General features: G+C 42.5%; 1 protein-coding gene across 1 annotated transcript in view; it reads right to left on the bottom strand.

Moving 5' to 3' along the window:
* LOC122794922 (probable ATP-dependent RNA helicase DDX60) overlaps positions 1-23,905 on the bottom strand; it is a 2,165,155-nt gene that overhangs the window by 1,786,918 nt on the left and 354,332 nt on the right. Inside the window, exon 5 of the mRNA XM_044063515.1 lies at positions 8,039-8,137. Within this exon, the coding sequence (XP_043919450.1) occupies positions 8,039-8,137 (99 nt within the window). The remainder of the gene's footprint in view (positions 1-8,038; positions 8,138-23,905) is intronic.

The raw sequence follows: 23,905 nt of genomic DNA, 5'->3' as shown, positions 1-23,905 counted from the left end.
GCCTTGAGTATCTTACAGATTCCCCCAGTCTTTAAAGGATATAGGCGCTACCCTAGGTGTGAATTTGTAATTTTCCATCCACTGATCAAAAGTGCATTTGAAGCTGGCCAAGGGCGAACTCTGCTTAATGTGAATAGGAAGCCTGTTCCAAAGAAGGAGCAATCTCTGAGACACATTTCTGTATCTTCAGCATGTTTTGTTTGAGTCAGTGACTAAGTTTAGAATCCTAGATTGGGTGACCCTCATGCTGTTTGACTTGCAGATGTGTAGCAACTCAGTCAGGGCTGGATTTGTTAGTAGCCTGTAGGTCAGGCATAAGTGATCCCTTAATAGTCAGTAGAAGACCAACTAAAGGGATAGGGCTTTTGGTCTATCTGCATAGGACAGGTTTACACCCTGTACTTTCTTTCTGAGGAACTCTGAGGTTGGTTCGGCTGCTGTAAGTGCCTTGTCAAGTTGCACATTGTACTTGATTATTCTACTGGATTATTAGTCTAATGAGGGCTGACTACAGAGGGACTATAATTTCCTAGGATATGGATGGTATATCTTTCTTATAAGCTGTGTCACCTAAAAGATTTCTTCACCACTGTGGACACATGGTGGTCAAAGTTCAGGTTACTATCTAGCTGGGTACCTACATCTCTCATTTTGAGTATATTCTTAGAGGTTTGCTATTGATTTTACAATTTGCAGGGGTATTTATTTCCCAAACGGTATGATAATGCATTTCTCCGCATTTAGTTTTAGGCTACGGTTCTGGCACCAACTATTTATCTGACCTAGACTCTCCTGAAGGATATCTAAACTGTTGGGGGATTCAATGACTGGTCCCAGTTTGCAGTTGTCAGCAGACTGTCATCCAGAGTCCTTCCACATTAGCCTTGACTTAAGAGAAGTATATTCCAAACAGTAGTGGTCCCCGCACTGAGCCCTGTGGCACATCAATAGTAACTGGCCTAAGAAGGAGTGAGAGGATTTTTGGAAAATGATAGTGAAGCCTACCCTTTCCAGAAGCGATACTGTAAACTGAATGTTTTGAAGATGTAGGTCTGGAGAATGAGTCTGAAGGAGGAAGTCAATCCACGTAAGGGAAGATCTGAATACCCTTGAGTTTGCAATAAGTAATGACAGGAGCTAAGCATTTTGTCAAGACCCTTGGTACCATAGATAGATGAAAAGGCAAGGCAGTAAATTGAAAATATGAGGAAGCAATAGCAAAGTGCAGAAACTTCCTGAAAAAAAGATGAATGGGGATGCGAAGATAGGAATCCTTGATGTCCAGTGCCACCATGAAGGCCTGTGGAAGAATGAGAGGGAGCAGAGTGTTTAAGGAAAGCATGTGAAAGGAAGGTACCTTTAAGAAGTGTTTAGATGGGGCAGATCTCTGGGGACTAGGAACATTCTTGAGTAGAATCCCTTTCCTATTTGGGAAGGAGAAACCTCCTGAATGGTACCCTGAGTGACCAAGGTGTGAATTACCTGAGGAAAGAAAGTCAACTGATCTTTTGGAGGTTGTGGAATACCCCTGAAGGTAGGAGGAGTCTTCCATACCATATAGTATCCCCTGAAGATAATGGCAAGGATGCAGGAGTCTTGGGTGATCTGTTTCCAAGAAGGGAGGGACACAGAAAGACGAAAGGCTAGATGGGGTCTGACTGTAAATAGGTAGGTAGTCACTGACTACCTGGCTTGTTAAGAAAGTGCTGTTTCTGAGCAGCAGGAGTAGAAGAAGTAGACTTAGCACCTTGTTTACTTTTGGAAGAAGCAGGTCTAGAAGGCTTCCTTACAAAAGTGGTCTTAGAGGGGTAGTTCCTTTGAAATCTTGGAAGTGGTGACACAAATACATGTTTAAGGTCCTGGAGCTCCTTGACACTTTCTTGCAAGGACTTAAAATGTTCTGCAGCTGCAGATCCAAACAAAGCCTTGGAATCTAGGAGAGCATCCATAATTTTAGCTTTGATGTCATCTCATAGTGGCTGGAGTTTCAGCCAAGAGTATTTCTGAAGTACAGAGCCAGATGCAGTGGCTGTAGCAGATGCTTCCACTGTATCATAGCTGCATTTAATAGAATGATGTGTCACTTGGGTAGAGGAACCTAAAATGTAAGTAAGCTGGGATTTAATGTTACAGTATGGAAGCTCAGAAAGGAGCTTAGTGGTTTAAGACAAGAGGGCTAAAAAATATTTAGCAATGTGGGTCTGGTAGTTAATGGCCCTGAAGGCCAGAGTGGCTGAAGTATATACTTTTTTTTCCAACCACTCCATAATTTTGCTCTACTTGACCGAGGGTAAGAGGAAGATGGAAGGCAAAAGCTTGGAGGGTTTATCTGCAGCCACTGAGACTGGAGCAGGAGGGCACTTAAACAAAAAGTTACAAACCTCTGGCACTTCATAGAAACTGTCTGGCATTTTGGGGGCAGGGGATTGAGAGTCGGAACACTTTGTAGCAGAGGAAAAAGCTTCCAAGAGGGCTAGAAGCACAGGAGGCACTGCAGATGGGGAAGAATAATCCATCTCTAAAAGATCATAATATCTTTTTTGTATGTCTGAGAACAGGGAGCAGTCCCACTTGAAAAATTCTCTCATCTTCACAATGGCCTCTCCAAAGGTAATATATTCCCCAGGAGAGTCAGTCCCATTTGATTCATCCTCTGGGGAAGCATATCCCAGTGGAAAAGACATCTGGGCTGAGTATGTGAATGACTCATCCCCAGAAAAATCTTCCACACAGAGGAGTCCTCAATTGTGATCCTTTTTTTGTGGGGAAACTGGAGAAACAGAAGAAGAATGAAGAGAAACTCCTATGGATTGCCAAAAGGTCATGAAGGTGTTAAACAGTCCTTGTGAAAAGGCTTATGAATCAGTGGATTGTTTCTGAGAAGAAGAATGCTTGTTTTTTTTGCTTCTTCTTCATTGGATCCATATGATGGAAGGATGAGGGAACCAATGTCAGCATTCATTTGACTAAATTGCTAGAGACATCCTCACAAACCAGGATTTTGTAATGCATCGAGGGCCTTCAGAAACTATGAGCCTGTGTTCCCCCCTTCACCTGAAGCAGATGTCTGCATATCCTCTGAGGACATGATAGCAGGATACTTTGTATGTTGATGAGGGAAGGGTGCTAACTTGGTGTAATCTGCAGCTACCCTGACCAACGATGCTGCCCAGCACCCAAACAGATGCTGTCGGAGCAGCAATAGACTTGGTTGCTATAATAAGGTAGGATAGACCCAAACACTCCTAAGTAAATGCATAAATGTTGCTCACTGCACAAACTAGTTGCCCCATTAGCTATATGGGGCTGAGGTAAAGTTCCAAGGTCATTTTTATAGTGAAATTTCAATTTCTGGTGATTCCGTGTATACAAGGCATCAGTAATTTCCTCTGCTGGAAGAGCAACTTCGCCCAAACACAAGGCTTGCAAACGATTAGAAAAATGTAAGTTTTATACTAACTATACCCTATGGACAATCAGATAAGCACACAATGAGCTTTCCAAATGCAATTCCCAGCTGAGATAGGGGAAATCAGCCCTCTCTTGCCACAGGAGTGCAGTCTTTGATGCTCTTAATGTAAAATTACTGGTTTGGAGCCCAAGTGTTAAGGAAACACAAACAGATGCCTAATACTAAGAAATACTAGATGTGATGTATTTCAGTTCAGAACAGCAGCCCTTACAGCAGTTTGAAAATGCAACTTTAGACTTTAAAGAAGTAAAATAAAAATAAATAAATAGCACAGTAAGTTTTCACAGTACAATGAAAATAAGCAATGTTTTCAGATATTTGCATCTGTACAGGGCAATGATACAACATGCAGATCTGTGCAAATGTGCCAAATTTATACCAGCACTGGAAATACAGAAATCTGACTAGAGTCTGTGCTTTGGCCTTTTGCCTGGCAACTCTATCATGTAATGGATATCACTTACCTTTTTTTACAAAGACGAAAGGTTCTTCTTAGGTTGCCTGCAGTTTTCTGTGTCTCACTGGAATAAGTACCATCAACACTTGTCCACAAAATACTGTCTGACTATGGTTGTTCTGTCATATCAGACATTTTTGTTGTTATTGTACTTATGCTAGCTGCTCATCAGTAATCCTCATGAGCTCCTTAAGCCTAGTCCTGAGGTTTAGGATATATTCCACAACAGACTATTGTGGGAATCTCACTCACCCCCCTTACCCTGTCACCATACAATAGCTCAGACGGTGAAAACCTGTGGATTCCTGGGGCACCTCTATGTACGCTATGCAATATGGGGCAGATACTTTTCCCATTCTTTCTCTCTCTGTTGCACTGGTCTAAAAATGCTCTAAAAAATATCCTTAACTAGAGTTAAACTTCTGTGGATGGCAATGAGTAGTCTTTAAATGGTTTACCCCACAGCATTTCCACAAACATACTAACAAGTCTGGCATAAAGTTGTCATCTCTATCAATCCGTATTTCCATAAGAAAGCCTACTCTGCTGAAAGTGTGTAACAAACAATTTGCTACTTTCTCTGTTTCAATTGAAGACACAGCCACCATTTTTCAAGTACAAAGTGGCATAATCCACCACTACCAGTATATGTTTCTTACCTGTGTACTTGGGGTACTCAGAGATCCCACAGTATCCATAGCTACCATTTCAAATGGCTCCTCAGTAAAAGGCAAAGGCATCAAAACAGCCTTAGCATTTTCTCAAGTCTTGGTAACTTTCTGGTACTGTGTACAGGTCCTACATTACCTTACTACAACTACTGTAATCTCATGCCAATAAAAATTCTGCATAAGCTATCTTGTAGTAAATTTTATGCCCATATGGCCTGCAAAAAGAATACCATGGGCTATGGCCAGAACTGCCAGTTAGTAGGCCCTGGTTAATAAAACTGCTGTATTATATCTCTCTCTCTCTGTAACCCTCCTTCAGTGGGCAATTCCCTGTACAACAATCTTTTGTTCCAGTATATGGACTCCCCCTTCCTTTCAGCATCTGTATCCTCCCTCTTGCCCTGTAAAGTAGGGTCTGGGATGTGAGCCTGCCCCAACTCCTCCTAACTTGTCCTCCCCAGCTCCCCTTCCAAAGAAAATGTGTCAGTGGTACCTCACGTTCTGGCTGATTACTACTACTTACTTCTCCCCTGGAAGTACCACCTTCCAAGAGAGTCCCAGTACCTTTCCACTGTTGAGGCTCAGATCTTGGGTCACTACACCCTACCAGCATCTGAAGTAGCCACACCGTCAGCCTTGGATAAAGTTGTGGGCTCTGTCTGGGCCTTTCCTCTACTGCCTTAACCAAGTGTTTGTCTCCATGGCTAGCTGTATGTAACAGCATGCACACAAGCTACCATAATGTCAAAGTCATATCCTATTCGGATATTAGCAGGAATGTCTTTCAAACACAGCCACTGCCTCAGTCTAGCTGGACTTGGCCAAAGACACCTGAAAAGGTTTCCCACCTAAAGCTCTAACTGGAGTGAAGTGCCCAGGAAAACAGTGCTCCTGTTTAACACTGTAGGTTTGACTATGGTTATATCTGAGACTGTATCCCTTTTAGCAACGTCATCCTTCCCTCCTGTCAGGTTACGATACAGACTCTTGTGATAGTTGGATACAGCTGCTGTCTTTAAATAACATACCACTGTCACAGTGATAGTCTAGCTTGGTATTTCCTGACATCTTTTATCTCCCCCTGCCTTAATGAACAAGACCATACATACCCCATCCGGTTACATTTAACGCATATAATCCCAAAATCTGGGTGTGCACCTAATCTCATGGGTTTGCCTTTGTGCTGTGTAACCTGTCAGGAGTGCTAAAGCTGCCCCTGTGTTCTTCCCTGTACTCATGTACAGTACTGGGTCCCCCTCCTATGCAATAAAACCTGCTAGCTAAGTAAAGGTTCCCTTTCCTCACATCTCCATAGAAGTATAACGTTCATAGTATGCAATCCACATTCTCAAGTCCCTAGGGATTATGCTTGTTCCTTGACGAAAAGACCTGCAAGTATTTCAAATGTGGTGACCTTACACCCACTCACCCATATGTGAAATAAGTGCTGATTTCTACAATATGATGAGTCACCTGTCTTTTGACTGCATTCAATAAATTTCTTTCTGTATAGCTCTGGAGTCAGCTTATAACATGCAAACAAACATTCTTTAACTCTGGCATAATATAAACAGTCACTATCACCACGTTTAGAAGCTGCATGCATTGCTTTACCTGTGAGCAAAGAGGTTAAAATCCTCATCCACTGTCCTTGGTCATCTTGGTGCTAAATATTGTCAAATACTGTTAGAAAACAATCCAAATTATCCCCCCCACCTTATATTAAGGAAAAACATGACTCATACTGCATTCTGATGCAATCCATTCCATAAAAATCTAAATCCTAGACTATAGAGACATAAATGAATGTGGGCTAGGGATTCTTAACTTTGGCTTGGAGACTAACAAAAATATACTGGAGGGGCAGTTGTGAGAACCACAAAGTCTCTAGAATTAGTAACTCCAAGAAAGGGAAAGAAACCCTAAACTTGAGCTTCTTGGGGGGTTACCAGGTTTAGACTTTCGAGGTATAGGTTTCTTTTTACCCTCACTGGCTTTAGGTGGGAGAAGCAGAGGCAAAGGCACTGGGAGAAGCCCTAGTTGCCTAAGGAACAGGGGTAGCCTTGAGCTCTTTTAGCTTCGGGTGATTACGGTTGTCTTTAATGGCTGAGGGCTTGATGGTGCTACAGAATTCACGATGCTCAGAAAAGTAAGTCTGCTTCAGAGAAACCCTAGAGTCTAAGGAATAGAGGTAGCCTTGAGCTCTTATAGCTCCAGGTGATGACAGTGGCCTTGAATGGCTGAGGGCTTGATGGAGATACAGATTTCATGACGCTCAGAAAAGTAAGCCTCCCCCAGGCATTAGAGACCCTTAGCAGGCTTATCATGCTAGACAGTGCAGTGGTGCAGCGGTAGCACTGTCGCTTCACAGCAAGAGGTTCTCCAGTTCGATTCTCGGCTGCAATGCCTTCTGTGCGGAGTCTGCATGTTCTCCCTGCATTTGTGTGGGTTTCCTCTGAGTGCTCCAGTTTCCTCCCAAGTTACAAAGACATCCATCTGGAGCATTTCTCCCTGGGCCTCCACTGAAAATTGGCTCGTTCCAACTCAGACTTTCCCGGTTAGCTAATGTAAAGTAAGTACATTCATGCAGGAGATTTACATATGAAACTGCTCCTTTTTATTTACAGGAGAAAGAACTGAGCAACCAAAAGTGCAAATCCTGAAATGATCAAAAAATCTGTAGAACTATGGACCAAACCAAAGCCTAAAAAACTTACCACAAACACTAAATGGAACAAAAAATGCACAACACTGACAGATCACTACTCTTATCAAACCAAAATGTGGCCTAAATATTCATGTAACATCTCTCAGATAAGATACTGCTGTGAAAAGGGAAAAGAGCAGTTAAAGCTTTACCTTTGAAGAAAAACTGCACTGGAAGCAAGGAGAAGGGCAGGAATAATTCCTCTCTAAATTAAAAAAAGCATTACAATGACCAGCAAAGAGATGTTATAATACCCTAGAAACAGACTCTGACAAACTTAGACTGAAAGAGCATGGTGAACAGCATTTTAAACACTTAACAACTTGGGGCCTTCAGGTGTTCTCTTATCCAAGGCAACTTCAATGCATGGCAAAAGAGATTCAGAGAAGGGTCCTTACTACTATAGCACTGTGGGTAAAGGGGAGGGACCATTAACCTCAAAAAGTTTCCATTACCAAGCTAATTCCTGTCAGCCTTAATTCTAGTTCTTTAGTTACATCAAGATGTTAAACTGCTCTAGATGCTGTTACCTATCCGGTGTTTAACTGGGCTCAAACAATTACTTATGTACAGAAAGTTGTTATTCAGACAAAAATGCATAAATGATTCATGCATTAAATTATGGACTGAATGAAACAAGGGAATGAAACAACACATACACAAGCAAATTCATCACTGTAGTAAATTAGTTAATGTAAATGCTATAGAAAAATACAAATAAGGTACATTACCTCCTTTTCAGCAGTCGCTAGTAATGCAAAGTCAGCGCAAGATAAACTTGACAGGCGCTGAAGTAACTTTTTGTACAAAATGTTAATTTTTTCTTCATTCTGTTTAAAAGAAAAGAGAGAAACAATAAAAGTCACGACTACATATGTGAAAAGTAATATTTGTAGACATGTTAAATGGCAAAATCTAAGGTCCACAATCAGTAAGTTACTAAGCTTGTAAGCCCAATTTGCAGATGATCACAGCTGGCACCTACTTGTAAGATACTGCTCTATGAATTCTTAATCTACTCGTAAAACAGCCTCAATCTGTTAAGGTCTCCTTGAGTTTTACTTTTATCCTGTAAATTTACTGGCAGTGGTAGGATTACAGGTCTCTGGTCAGGTAGAATACAAACTGCTGTACATCTTAACCTAAATACTAGAAACAAGATAAAGGCCAAAGAGAAAAGCTGTTACCTGGGTTACCATCTACTGCTTGGGAGAAACCCAGTATGTAGAAAGATCTTGATTCTAAGACAGGGCAAAAAGTGATGGAAGTGGAGGCAGGAACGTAAACTCAATCCTGCATTCTTTAAAGATAAATGGACAATTCAAAAGTTATGTATAAGACAAGCTATGCTCATGCATATGTACAAAGAAGGCTGGTAGGAGTAAGACAGAAAATAGCAAGACTCTAAGGGAGACAGTAGTTGCAGCAGCAGTAACCCTGGTACAATGTGTATTTACTGCTCTGGGACCTGTTTACCATGATGTCAGGAGCAAAAGGAAATACAGCTAGAAATCTATTTGGAAATGGACTGTTTGCTTACAGGCTTCTCTATCTTGCTGCTAGCAAAGGCCAGAAAAAGTTGGCTCATTTTCCTACAGTTCATGGTTTTGTCATGATAATATCTGAGTTGTCTGTGAACATCTAAGGAGTAAAGAATAAGCTCTTCTCAATTTTGGGCATGTGAAAAGGAGGTAGAAAGGTGGATAGATTGATTTAGAGATACTTCAGTGACCACCTCTGGCATAAATGGTTTATCCTGAGAGTGACCATATCACAGTGGAAAATCAAAAAGGACTCAGTACACCTTAGGGCTTGCAGTTCTGAGAACCTCCTAGCTGTGGCAATGGCCATAAGAAAGGCAGTTTTCCAGGATTAAATCAAACCAGTGATACAAGGTCAAGTCTGCCAATTCTTAGAAGTGAATGTGCAGGAGAGCTTAGGTCTGAAAGGAAAATGTTCAAAGTCCTTCAAACTGGGAGAAAGGCACACACCCTTCACTGACTTATACAAGCAGTAGCAATTCAGCCAGTGGAATGTGGATATAAGCAGTCATACTGAGGGAACCCTTATACATTCACTCACATAAGTGTTTCTCAAGAAGATCTGTGAAATAAGAGATACCATCAGATGGACTAACACGGACAATAAATCTTACCATAAGGATGAATAGCATACTGACAACTGGTCAAAAGTAACAACTGTTTGGGAAAAAAGAAAAAAGCCAGTATAGCTGATGGTTGTGCAGATGACTGCACATAGGTTCACAGGTTCATAGGTAGGTACTACGCTATTGGCCCAAGGGCCTACGTACACCTAACCAACAAGGTTCCCTGGCTTATGCCACCCAAGAAAGAAAATTTCCTGTGCCCCTGTCGAGCATAGCCACAAAAGTGATCCCCAGGGCTGTATTTCCTATTTCCCATCCACTCATCAAGATTTTTCTTGAAGAGTGCTAATGAGGAACTTTGCTTGACATTGATGGATAACTTGTTCCAGAGTATAAAAAGTTTCTGGGACAGGAGTCTATCCCTCCAGCATGTCCTGTTTATTGTGGTGGCAAGGTTTAGGTCCCTAGAGCATGTAGCTCGGAGGGATTGGGATTTTTTTGGTGTAGCATGTCCAACAGCTCTGGGTTTAACATAGCTTTATATGTTAGGCAGAGATCTCCTCTGAGTAGGCTATATGCTACAGAGTAAAGCTGGAGTTTTTTGAGACGGTCAGTGTAGGACATCTGTTTGAGGCCAGTAATCCTCTTTGTGAGGTACTTCTGTGGCCTTTCCAGCTGCTGCAGATGTAAGGTATATTCCAAAAGGGGAGTTGTACTCTATAATAGGTCTAATTAGGACCGGATACAGGGGAACAATGACCTCTTTTTTCCTGGATGAGAACCCTTTTGTGATGAGGTGTGTCACACAGAAGGATTTCCTGACTACTGTGGCAATGTTATCATCAAAGGAGAGACTACTGTCCACCTGGGTCCCAAGGTCTCTTATCACACATTCGGTGTTTAGTAGACTGACATTTATGGGGTAGTTCATGAGTACAGAGTTTTTACCAAAGGGGATGACAATGCAATTGTTAGTGAGTTTAGCTATAATTCCAGAATGGGGGATTGTGTCGAAAGCCTTGGCAAGGTCAAGGTAGGCTTTGTGAACCACCTTACCCTCATCTACGGCTTTGGTGACTGCCTCAAGGACGTCGATCAGGTTTAGAAGGCATGATCTGCCTTTCACAAACCCAAACTGGGTGGGGACCAGAGTGTGGAGGTTACTAGTGTCATTGTTTATGAGTTCCATGATGATACGTTCCATGTCCTTGCAGACCAGGCTCATCAGGCTAATAGGGCAAAAGTTCCTAGGATCAGTGGTGGCTCCCCCTTTCTGGAGTGGGATAACTGTTGCTGTGCACCATTCAGTGGGCACAAAGCCAGATGTGAGACTATGATTGAACATGGTGCTTAGGTGGGGAGCCAGTTCGTTCTGAAGTTTATGTAAAACGCAGCATGGGATGTTGTCCGGTCCCATGGATGCTTGCTTTTGGTTTTAGAGAGTGCAGCTTTTACCTGCATAGATGTGATTACAGGGACTCTGCATTCTTCCTGTATAGATATGGGCCCTTTAGGGCATGAGAAGGGGGTAAAGTTAGCACTGAACCTATCTGCCAGGATGTTGGCAATATCAGTTGGTTCTGTAATTTTCATGCCATTGTGCTGTAACTCAGAGCAGATCTGGGTGTTGCCATTGAGATTCTTGACATAGCTATAGAATGCTTTGTTGTTGCCCTTAGAATCAGTGGCAATTTTGTTTTCGTAGCTAGCTTTGGAGGATCTTATAAGGGATCTCAGCTTCTTACTGAGGCTGACCAGGGAGCTCCTCCACTCATGGGATTTTGCTCTCTTTTGCAACAGTTTCTTCCTTCTGCTGTAGAGTTTGTTTATGGCAGGGGACCACCAGATTGGCTTCCTTTTTTTGGAGGACAGCGTCTTGGTTCTGTTTGGGATAGCACAATCCATGCACTTGTGTAAGTGCTTATACAGTGCATTTGTGCAGGATTCAGCAGTCATAACTGTATTGTCCATCTGCATGGGTGTCATAAAGTTCACCACTTTTGTCTTAAGAAGCATGAAGTTGACTATGGAGAAATTTTTTTCCATGGTTTCCTTAATGGTGGGTGGGGGAGGGATGTGGATATCTAGGGTGATTAGCTCATGGTCGGATCTGACAAACGAGGAGTTGACTTCACGTGTGGAACACACAGGCCACTCATGTTGGTAATGACTAGGTATAGGATATTGTTGCCCCTGGTGGGGGTGTGGATAAGTTGATCCAGGGCACTGGACTTTATGAATTCCAGAAAGCATTGAGCGAAGGAGTTGGTACATGAGTAGTTTTCCCAGTTAATGGTGGGGAAGTTGAAATAACCCATAATTAAGGTGTTTTGTTGAACCCTAATATTTTCCAGTATATCAAGAACACAGGCGTTGGAATCCTGGGGCATGGTGGGGGATCTGTAGCAAGCTACAATTTGGATTGCAGTTTTGCCCAGAGTTAGCTGCACTCGGATAACCTTGGATGGATTATGCTGCGCAACTAGCCTGGAGGTGTGGATATCCTTAATGAATATGGACACACCTCCACCTTTGGTGTTCTGGTCCAGGTTAGATGGCCAAAAAGTGTGGCATGAGTTATAGCCTGATAATGCAGAGGTGCTCTCTAGAGCCTTGAACCAGGTCTCAGTCACTGCACAGATATCGATGTTCTACATTTTAAGGAGTGCCTCAAGTGAGTGCATTTTGAGAGTTAGACTTCTAGCATTTATTTTTTTCAGTGCAAGACTTCAGTACAGTGGGGACTGGGACTTTACCCTTACTACACTGTACTGCAGTCTCAGAGTTGGCATATATAATTAGCAGGGGGGATAGGCCAGCCCCCATGTGGAGTATGCAGGGGGCTTGCTCTCTGTAAAAAGCACATAAAAAGTGTTTTTTTTTTTTCAATCAGCTGGTGGTTGACAATTGCCATTTGTTATTCTCATTTTTCAATTAAGGGTCACACACCAGGATGAATAGTCAGGATGATCCATGCTCCAGACCAACTATCACCTCATAAACAACAACACTTGTTTTAAACGCCCAGTCTACTTAACTACCTGCATCCCCTAAGCTGTCAAGGAAAGGGAAAAGCACACACAAAGCCTAACCCCATACAAAGAAACTAAAGTGCACTAATCGAGCATTATGCATGTAATGCACATAACCCTAGATTGAAAAAAAGGAGCTATTAGCTACCTGTCCAAAACTGCAGAAAAGCACACAACTTGGAGCTTAACAATGGTCCTAGAAGATAAGCTAGCCTTCTGCCAATGACACAGTCAGGGGAAACAAGAGGTCCACAACACTGTGTCTGAAAGAAAAAACAAAGGGAAATGGACGATGTCCACCATTCTGTGGAGGATGCTCTCTTGATTTTTGACTAAAACATAAACAGCAGACTGGAAACAACTGAGAACAGAAGACATTCCTCGTGTTCGCTACATCTACATAACTTGGCATTAGAATCTACACAGGCTATAATAGAAATTGATGGGAGATGAAGACTTTAGGGGCTCACCTACCTCTCTCCCACACAATTTGCAAAAGCTCACTACTAACAGAATCTTCCTGGGGAAGGGCAGCGCATGCTGAGCCATTTTCACACAACTGGAAAAAATAATATTATGAAGCTGAAATCCTCTGTTGTTGTACGTTCTGTGGAATCTCCAGTATCTGAAAATAAAAGCAGCCAGTAAGAAGAAGAGCATCTTTGCAGAAAAGGTCAGGAATCTGTCACAAAAGGAGTAAAGAAGAAGCCCTTCTTACAGCTCCTGTTGGGGCACACACAGCTTCTCAAAGATAGGGCAACGGATAAAGGTATAACAGGCACTAATATCTCTGAATCTGACATAAAGTAGTCAGGCTAAATTAGTTCCCTCAATGCTGACCCTGGCAGTGCCCAATAGGCCCGCAACCAGGTTTTAAAACTTTACATAATTCATGACTGAAACATATTCATCCCATGCCTCACTAGTTGTAGTTGCAGGTCAGACAAATACAAATCTAATGTACAGTTTGTAAGCAGACAGGCAATTTACTTTGCTAGTACAAGGGAAATGTCGTAGAGTAGCTATGGAACATACTACATCTTTAAATGTTTAAACAAATCAGGGGATCATGTTACAGGGCTTGTTTATTCAGTCTGGAGTAAAGGCTTAGGATGAAAGCATCTTGTATGCCTCCTTTTAGTTCTTCTGTGTGCTATCCAACAAAGTACTCTCTCTAGCTCTCTCTCTCTCTCTCTTGCAAATCACAGAATATTGTCATTTATTTTTCTGTATCAAAGAAACACAGTCTCTCATTTCTCTGTACACACACACACACACACACACACACACACACACACACACACACACACACACACACACACACACAAAGACACACAGTCACCGACAGATATAGTCACACAATGAGTATCAAAATACTTATTAAGAGTATATAAACTTAAAAGTTGTGTCTACAGTAGGAGGCAGTTCTTCTTTCGACTTTTCCCAGTTAGGGGTCACCACAGCGGAACTCCCGTCCGCTAATGATTTCAAAAATGTCCCGCTGGATATTTTCCAGATATTTCACAAGACAAGTTGCTTTTGGGTTATAGTTTAGTAAAGTGGCAAAATTAGGTTTGCATGCTATGAACTGAGGATTTCATTAAGAGGAATCATACAGTCATTCATTTCTGTATAGCATCAATTCTACATTACAGGAAAAGACATGGCAGCTAACACTGTCATACAAAAACGATATATATTTTTTCTTATTATTATGGCAATTATACATACAGATGAAAAATCAATACAACTCAAATGCTCATTCACACAGGAGACAGAAAGCTAGCAAAACACAGGAAGCTTGTTCAGTCATGTAAATTGTCCAGGTTGTTGTTTGGCTGCAACAAATTCTCCATTCACAGTAGCATTAATACATTTTTATTTATATTATTTGTATTTTATTTTTACTTTGTTGATTAGATTAGTCCCACTATGCCGGCAATGTTTTTTCAGGACAGATTTCAGGTGATATTCGTACTGACTAGAAGAAATTTGGTCAAGGCACAGAGGAATTTTTCCTACTCTTTTTAATAAATGCCCTGGTATCTTTCACATCCACCTGAGCTATACTCATAGGTAGGTACTAGGCTATCAGCGCTGGAGCCTATACAAGCCCAGCCAAAAAGGTACCCTGGCTTTTGCCACCCAAGAAAATTATTTTCCTGTGCCACTGTCGGGCAGAGCCACACAGGTGATCCCCGGGGTGAATTTCCTATTTCCCATCCAATCATGAAGATTTTTCTTGAAGAGTGCTAATGCGGAACTTTGTTTGATATAGATAGGTAGTTTATTCCAGAGTATGGGAAGTCTCTGGGACAGGAATCTATCCCTCCGGCATGTTCTGTTTATTGTGGTGATAAGGTTTAGGTCCATGGAGCGTGTAGCTCGGAGGGATTGGGATTTCTTTAACTGGAGCATGTCCAACAGCTCTGGGTTTGACATAGCTTTGTATGTTAGGCAGAGATCACCTCTGAGTAGGCGATATGCGATGGAGTAAAGCTGGAGTTTTTTGAGATGCTCTGTGTAGGGCATCTGTTTGAGGCCGGTAATCCTCTTTGTGAGGTATTTCTGCGGCCTTTCCAGTTGTTGTAGATGTCTTGTGAGGTACATACCAAAAGGGGTGTTGTACTCTATACAGGATCTAATGAGTGATGAGTAGAGGGGAACAATGACCTCTTTTTTTCTGGATGAGAAACCTTTTGTGATGAGATGTGCCACGTAGAAGGATTTCCTGACTACTGTGGCAATGTGATTATCAAAGGAGAGACTACTGTCCACCTGTGTCCCAAGGTCTCTTATCACACTTTCGGTGTTAAGTACACTACCGCCTATATTGTAGTTCATGGGTAAAGAGTTTTTACCAAAGGGGATGACAATGCACTTTTTGGCACTGAGCTTGAGGCCATGGCTTTGACACCAGGCATCTGTCTCAGTGAGGCCCTTTTGTAGGATGTCCACATCGTTAGTAGTTTCGATTATGGCTCCTAGTTTGCAGTCATCTGCGAACTTTGTTAGCCAAAGACCTTCTGTGTTAGCCTGTACTTCAGAGAAGTAGATACGAAACAGGAGAGGACCCAGGACTGAACCCTGTGGTACTCCGCTTGTCACTGGTCTGAAGTCGGATTTGGAGTCTGCTACTTTCACAGTGTGGGTTTTGTAAGTGAGCCAGTTGGTAACCCATCTTGTGACATACAGATTTATGCCTAGTTTAGTGAGTTTATCTATAATTCCAGAGTGGGGGATGGTCTTGAAAGCCTTGGCAAGATCTAGATAGGCTGTGTGAACCACCTTACCCTTGTCTACAGCTTTGGTGTCTGCTTCAAAGAAGTCTATCGAATTTAGGAGACATGATCTGCCTTTTACAAACTCGAACTGGCTGTGGTCCAGAGTTTGGAGATTACCAATGTCTTTGTTTATATGTTCCATGATGATACTTTCCATGGCCTTGCAGACAAGGCTCGTCAGGCTAGTGGGGCAGTAGTTCCCGGGGTCCGTGGTGGCTCCCCCCTTGTGGAGTGGGATAACCGTTGCTGTGTGCCATTCAGCAGGCACAAAGCCTGAGGTGAGGCTATGATTGAACATGGTACTTAGGTGGGGTGCCAGTTTGTTCTGTAGTTCATGTAGAACGCAGCCTGGGATGTTGTCTGATCCCATGGATGCTGTGTTCTTGGCTTTGGAGAGTGTGGCTTTTACCTGTGCAGCTGTGATTACAGGAACTTTGCATTCTTCCGGAATAGAGATGGGCTCTTTAGAGGGTGAGAGTAGGGTAAAGTTAGCACTAAATCTATCTACCAGGATGTTGGCAATATCAGTTGGGTCTGTATATTTAGTGTCATTGTGCTGTAACTCAGAGCAGATCTGAGTGCTGCCATTAAGATTCTTGACATAGCTATAGAATGCTTTGTGGTTGTCTAGAATCAGTGGCAATTTTGTTTTCGTAACTAGCTTTGGAGTATTTTATCAGGGATCGCAGCTTCTTACTGAGGTCTTACTGAGGCTGACCAGGGAACTCCAACACTCGTGGGATTTTACTCTCTTTTGCAACAGTTTCTTCCTTCTGTTGTACAGTTTGTTTATGGCAGGGGACCACCAGATTGGTTTCCTTTTTTTGGAGGATAGCATCTTGGTTCTGTTTGGGATAGCACGATCCATGCACTCATGTAAGTGCTTATAAAGTGCAATTGTGTAGGATTCAGTAGTCATAACTGTATTGTCCATCTGCATGGGTGTCATGAAATTCACCACTTCTGTCTTAAGAAGCATGAAGTTGGTTTTGGAGAAATGTTTTACCATGGTTTCCTTAATGGGGGGTGGGGGCAGGATGTGGATATCTAGGGTAATTAGCTTATGGTCATATCAGACCAATGAGGCGTTGACTTCAGATGTGGAACACCGGTCACAAATGTTGGTAATGACTAGATCTAGGATACTGTTGCCCCATGGTGGGGGTGTAGATAAGTTGATCCAGGACATTGGAGTTTATGAATTCCAGAAAGCGTTGAGCGAAGGAGTTGGTACATGAGTAGTTTTCCCAGTTAATGGTGGGGAAGTTGAAATCACCCATTATTAGGGTGTTTGGTTGAACCCTAATATTTTCCAGTACATCAAGAAAAGAGAAGTGAGAATCCTAGGGAATGGTGGGTGATCCGTAACAAGCTACAATTTGGATTGCAGTTTTGCCCAGAGTTAGTTGCACTTGGATAACCTCGGCTGCATTATGCTAAGCAACTAGCCTGGAGGTGTGGATATCCTTAATGAATATGGACACACCTCCGCCTTTGGTGTTCCGGTCCAGGTTACATGGCCGAAAAGTGTGGTATGAGTTATAGCCTGGTAGTGCAGGTATGCTCTCTGGAGCCTTGAACCAGGTCTCAGTCACTGCACAGATATCGATGTTCTCCATTTTAAGGAGTGCCTTGAGTAAGTGCATTTTGAGATTTAGACTTCTAGCATTGAGTAGCATCACCCTCAGTTTTTGCTTGCCTGTTCCTGTTACAGTGGTGAATTTGTCATTTGAACCTTGCCTAAAAAAGGCACTACAGGGGCGGCAAGAACCTTAGCCAGTATCCATAATCCCAGGTGTGGCAGGTGCAGGCCATCTCTGGCAAAGCATCATGGTCTGTCAACCATGTCATCCCAGGCAGACAGATAATGGATCTCTTTAGAATGGCACCAGAAGATTAGCCAATTGTTGAAGTCAATCATTTTGTCCTTGTACTGCGGCATCATTCTGGGTGATGGCAGAATGCTACTCAGGGCTAGGGTCATACCTGCCTGGGCTACAAGATTGGAGATCTCTTCCATGTCTCATTTCATGTAGTCCAGGGAGGTACATCTCAGGTCGTTCACACCAACATGGACAATGACAGGGTCATATTTGTACTTGTTGTGGAGAGACCTGAGTGTGTGGTTTATGTGGCGGATCCTGGCACCCGACAGGCAACTGACAGTAACCTTCTTCTTGTTTAGCCTGGTGAGTGGGACATCAGTGTGCCTGACTATAGAGTCACCTATGACTAGTGTGTTGGGTATTTTGTTTTGCCTTATTGGCTGTGGTTGAGTGGCACACTGAGTCTGCGGGCTATGTGTCATTTGGGTTGTGTTGGGGGATGGAGGTTGCTTACATTTCTGCTTTGGAGGTTTCTGTTGCTTGAGCAGTTTATTATTGAGAGCCTCCATGAATGTTTTTGTGTTTCTAGGTGTGGATTTTGGTGGTGTAGATTTAGTTAGACTATGTGATGAGTGTGGTGTGGTGCAAGTGTTTACCTTCTCCTCTTGACTGTCAAGTTCAGTCTTGATTGGAGAGAGCGTTACCTCCAGTTTGGCTAGATAAGTGCATCTCTCACAGGTTGTAGTGTTGGGTGGTAGGAGGAGAGGGTTGTCTGTGTACATGCGACAATTTCTACATTGCCCCAAGATGCCCAGATTCATCAGATAGACAGGAGAGAACACTGGGAGCTGACCCTTGGACATGCCTGAATAAAAAACTATTTTCCTCTAGATAAGTGAGGAAAGTGAGTACAAGAGCTGTTTTTCTCTAAGCAAGTGAGGAAAGTAAGTACCAAAACTGTTTTCCTCTAGGTAATGAGGAAGGTTGAGTGCTGTAGTAATTAGTAGGTTATTTAGTGCTTACAAGTTCTGAACAAGTGCTGATCATGAATAAGCAAATTCAATTGCTAAAAGTAAGAATCTGTATCTGGACTAAACTAGTTACAGGAAAGGGGGGAAACAAGTGCAAATGTGGGCTTTTAAACCATAAAGTTGAGAGAGATGGAAAAACTGCCCAAACGGCCAATAACTACAATTTCTGAGCCAGAGCCACTCCTTATGTGGTAGATAGGTTACCTAGTTAGTGCTTACCACTTTCACTGATAAGCTAGAAGGCTTCCCTCCAACACAGAAAGCTTGGGGGGAGCTCAGAAGCTTACATACAGTCCTGGATACAGCAAATCTGAATCTGGACTACACTTCTTACAGGAAAAGTATTTATATATATATATATATATATATATATATATATATATATATATATATATAGAAAAGTAGCTAAAACAGCAGTCAAAACAATTCAAATGCAGTGCAAGCTAGCACACTTACGTATGTAGCAGTGTTAGACCAAACAGTTTAAAAAATGCAATTAAATTAAAAATGACTAAAAACAAGTGCAGAAGGAGTCTATTAGGTAGAATGAGGTAAAGAGATGGGGCTGGGGGGAGTGTCCCAGATCAAATCTACAGTGGGGGCGGGCAACTGCAAAAGCCTCCACATTTAAACAACAATACAGGAATAGGGAGGGTAGGTATGGGAAAACCAACACCTTCAGCAGAGATCTGAAAAACTATACAGTGAAGCAAAAATAACAGTGCACAACTCTGAAGTCAGCCAGCAATGATATAAAATTAGTCAAACAACAATTACCAGTACACAACTCTGAAGTGCCAGAAAAATATACTCAGCTCTGTATATCTCCAGATAGTTTGAAGAGCACTCTGTCAGGACACAGGAAGGCTCTAGCAATGATATGCAGACTTTTTACAGATGGAGCCTTGGTTTAAACTATCATCCAAAGGATAGATACATAAAGTCAAATAACTTGCATGTCCCACACTCTTAATGAATCATACTAAAAATGCTCTTTACCTTTTATTTGTTGTCTGCCATACATACACCTCAACTATTACTTAGAAGTAAGAAGATGGCATTTAAAAAGAAGTTATGTACTCACCATAATGTTCTGTCTGTGTGTCCACTTTCTTATCCTCGACATATGGGCTCCGTTCCGAGCATCAGAACCAATTCAGCCATTACTACAGCTTGAGGTAGCCAAAAACTCTCAAGCTTAACCCTTACCCATAATGCTCCTCTCCCAATTACCTCAGATCGAGTTTGCAGAAAAACAGACAGACTGAAAAAAAAAAAAACCTGTGTAGAGTCCATACCTGGAACAATATAACAAAATCTCTAGTGACATATGTCCATTACCCATTCCACCAAAGACTTCAGCAGCAGGGGGAAGGAGGGAGGACAGATGAGGATAAATGAAAATTGACAATACAGATGGAACATTATGGTGAGTACATAACTTCTTTATCTGATGTTGTCAATTTCTTTTTATCCTTGACATATGGGACAGAGTCCCCAGCTACCTGGGACCTTGGAAGGACTCAAGGAAGGATATTCCTGAGCAACACTGAATCAAATGTTGCTCTTCCTCTGGAGACCAGATCCAGTTTGTAATGAGTAATAAAGGTATGAGGAGAAGCCCAAGATGCTGCTGTGCAAATATCATCCAAAGAAGCTCTACATTGAAATACTGCTGAAATAGCCACATCCTTGTAGAATGTGTCTTTACAGGCCTAGGTAATTCAATTTTCTTTTTATTACAGATAAAAGAAATATATTCTTTGACCCATCTGGGTAGCGCCATTTTGCTTAATTGTTGGAAAAGTCTTGTAGATGAAAATGACAAAAACAGCTAATCTGATTTTCTTAAATTCTTAGTTCTGTGCAGGTAGAAAAGTACAGTTGTGTACACGTACCATAAATGTAGATGTTCGAGTGTATTCACTGTTGCAGTCATTACATTTGGGCAATCTGCTGGCAGGTTGCCCTCAGTCGGCCTGAACAACAAAGTCTTGAGTCCTGCGTCAGTTGCAGTCTCCTCTTCCATGACGTCAGGTTATCAGGGGTATAAAACATGCAGCCGATGCCATTTTATTTAGTTTTTCTTGCCCTAGATGTCAGGTGCGCCCCAAATGGGGAGCAAAAATATATACATATAAATAAACAGTAAATATATATAAATGCACTTTTAGAAACATACCTTTACCTTCAACTAAAAAGCAAATACACCACAAAGGCTTTTGAGTATAGTGAAGGGATAGAGAAAAAGGTATAGGAAAGGGGGATGGCGGATGGGTAACGCGGGCTGCAACAGGGAATACACTCGAACATCTACATTTATGGTAAGTGTACACAACTGTACTATGTTCTTCATGTTTCACTGTTGCAGTCATTACATTTGGGTAGAGTCCCAAAGCTATGGATGGGAGGATGGAGCTAAACAGCATTAGGAGCGGCTATAAGGCCCTGCAGGACTGCAGTGGCAAAGCCTGCCCTAGATTTGGAGAAGAGAGGTAAATGATAATGCTTTGTGAAGGTGTGAACAGAGCTCCAAGTAGCAGCTTCTAGAATGTCTCTGGTTGGGACCCTCTGAGGAGAGCTGCTGAAGTAGAGGCAGCCCTGGTGGAATGTGATCTGATCCCCTTGGGCACAGGTTTACCATGGTGTAAATAGCAGAAACGAATGCAGTGGCTTATCCATTTAGAAATAGTCTGCTTCAATATAGCCTTCCCCTCTGATCCTGCAGCAAATGCTACCAGTAGTTGCTCAGATTTTCTTAGAGATTTTGTCCTATTTAAGTAGAATCTTAGCTGTCTGTGTACATCTAATGAATGCAGAATCCATTCACCCTTGTTCTGCTGATTTGGGTAAAAAGTTGATAGGTGAATGGTCTGGTTAAGAGCCACACTGGATACCACCTTAGGCATAAAAGAAGGATTGGTCCTGAGGGACACCCTGTCCGGGTAAAATATAATAAAAGGCTCCACTGCCATGACAGCCTGTAGTTCTGAAACCCTTCTTGCTGAAGTGACTGCCAAAAGAAAAGCTGTTTTCCAAGGCAGAAATTTTATATCCACAGTAGCTGCTGGTTCAAAAGGAGGCAGGGTGAGTTTTTCCAGCACAAAATTGAGGTCCCATGCCACAGTTGGTGTTCTTCTGGGAGGCCTTAAATTTTTGGCCCCTTTAAGATACTGTTTAAGCAGTGGATGAGAAAAGAGGGGAGGCTCTGTGTTGTAATGAGCTGAGATGGCAGAGGCATGGATTTTTATTGAAAAAAAAGATAGGCCCTTGTCAAGCATCTCAGTCAAATATTGTAAAATCTGAGGAATATTGGGCTTTGCTGTGTCTATTCCTTGTGCTTGGTTCCAAGCAAAGACTCTCTTCCATTTATCAGCATAAGATTTTCTAGTACTAGGCCTTCTGGCTTCCAAAATGACATCCATCACAGATTTACTGAGAGGTGTTGTTTGAATAATTATAGTTTCATAGTTTCATAGTTTAGTACTAGGCTATCTGCCCTGGGGCATTTATAAGCCTAGCCATAGTGATGTGGCTTTTGCCACCCCATGTAATGGTACAAAAGTGTACAGAATAGATTTAGAATACTGTGCCTCTGTCTAGTAGTGACACAGTGAAGACCCTCTTACATAATAGAATTAGTTTAATGTGCCTCCGTCTAGTAGTGACAAAGAGATGACCCCCGGGGTAAACCTATGATCTCCCATCCACTCGTCAAGACTTCTCTTGAAGAGAGTCAGTGAGGGGCTCTGCCTAACATGAACTGGGATTCTGTTCCAGAGTATGGGAAGCCTCTGAGTTATGAATCTGTCCCTCCAGCATGTCCTATTCATATTTGTGCTGAGGTTTAAATCTTTAGCTCTCGTGGTTCTGATGGATTTGGATTTTTTGAGGTGGAGCATGTCCATCAATACCTGATTGGACATGGCCTTGTACGTCAGGCACAGATCACCTCCGAGTAGGTGGTATGCTACTGAATAGAGCTGGAGTTTCTTTAGTCTGGCAGCATATGACATATGTTGGAGACCCTTGATCCTGTTGGTGAGGTACTTTTGGGGTCTCTCCAGCTGTTGCAAGTGCCGGGTGAGGTACATACCAAATGGGGCAATGTACTCAATCATGGGCTTGATAAGGGAGGAGTATTGGGGTACAATGACCTCCTTTGATCTGGATGTGAATCCCTTCATGATAAGGTGGGCAAGGTAGAAAGTCTTTCTGACCACTTTGACAACGTGGGTGTCAAATGAGAGGTCACTATCGACTTGGGTCCCCAGGTCTCTGATTACTTTTTCCGTACTCAGTGGGTTACTGTCTATGTGATAATTTGTGGGTACTTTGTTTTTCCCAAAGGGGATGACTATACATTTTTTGGTATTTAGTTTAAGGCCATGACTCCGGCACCAGTTGTCCATTTCAGTGAGGCCTTTCTGTAGGATGTATGTGTCAGCTGGTGTATCGACTATGTCGCCTAGTTTGCAGTCATCTGCGAACTTTGTCAGCAACAACCCTCCCATGTTTGCTTTCACATATGAGAAATAAATGCCGAACAAGAGGGGTCCCAGGACAGAGCCCTGTGGGACACCACTTGTGACTGACTTTGATTCTGACATGGCTTCAGCGATTTTGACTTTATGGGTTCTATCCTTTAGCCAATTTGCAACCCATCTTGTGACATATGGATTTACATTTAAGCTGTTGAGCTTATCTATGATGCCTGAGTGGGGTATTGTGTCGAAAGCTTTAGCCAAGTCCAGGTAGGCTGTATGGACTGCTTTGCCCTCGTCAATGGCTCTAGTGACTGTTTCAAAAAAGTCAACCAGGTTCAAAAGGCAGGATCTGCCCTTTACAAAGCTGAACTGGGTGGGATCAAGTGTCTGTAGGTCCCCAATGTCTCTGTTTATGAGTTCCATAATGATTCTTTCCATAGCTTTGCAGACCAGGCTGGTTAAGCTTATGGGGCGGTAGTTTCCAGGGTCTATAGAGGTGCCTCCTTTGTGGAGTGGGACCACTGCTGCTGTACGCCAGTGTTCAGGTACATATCCTGTAGTAAGGCTAAGGTTAAATAGCATTTTTATGTGCGGGTTTAGCTCCTCTTGGAGTTCACGTAGCACGCAACCCGGGATACCGTCAGGTCCCATTGATGCTGTGTTTTTAGCTTTGCTGAGGGCGGTTCTCACCTGGACATCTGAGATGACAGGGAGGTTACATTCAGCTGGGATAAGTATTTCCTCTTTTGGGGATAAGGGAGGGGAGAAATTTGCACTGAACCTGTCTGCCAGAATGTTGGCAATATCTGTGGGTTCAGTGTATTTTTTGTC

This window comes from Protopterus annectens, chromosome 2.part1, assembly GCF_019279795.1.
Source record: "Protopterus annectens isolate FY-2018-M chromosome 2.part1, PAN1.0, whole genome shotgun sequence".
NCBI lineage: Eukaryota > Metazoa > Chordata > Ceratodontiformes > Protopteridae > Protopterus > Protopterus annectens.
The sequence above is the reverse complement of the archived record's forward strand: the minus strand, read 5'-3'. Positions and strand labels throughout refer to the sequence as shown.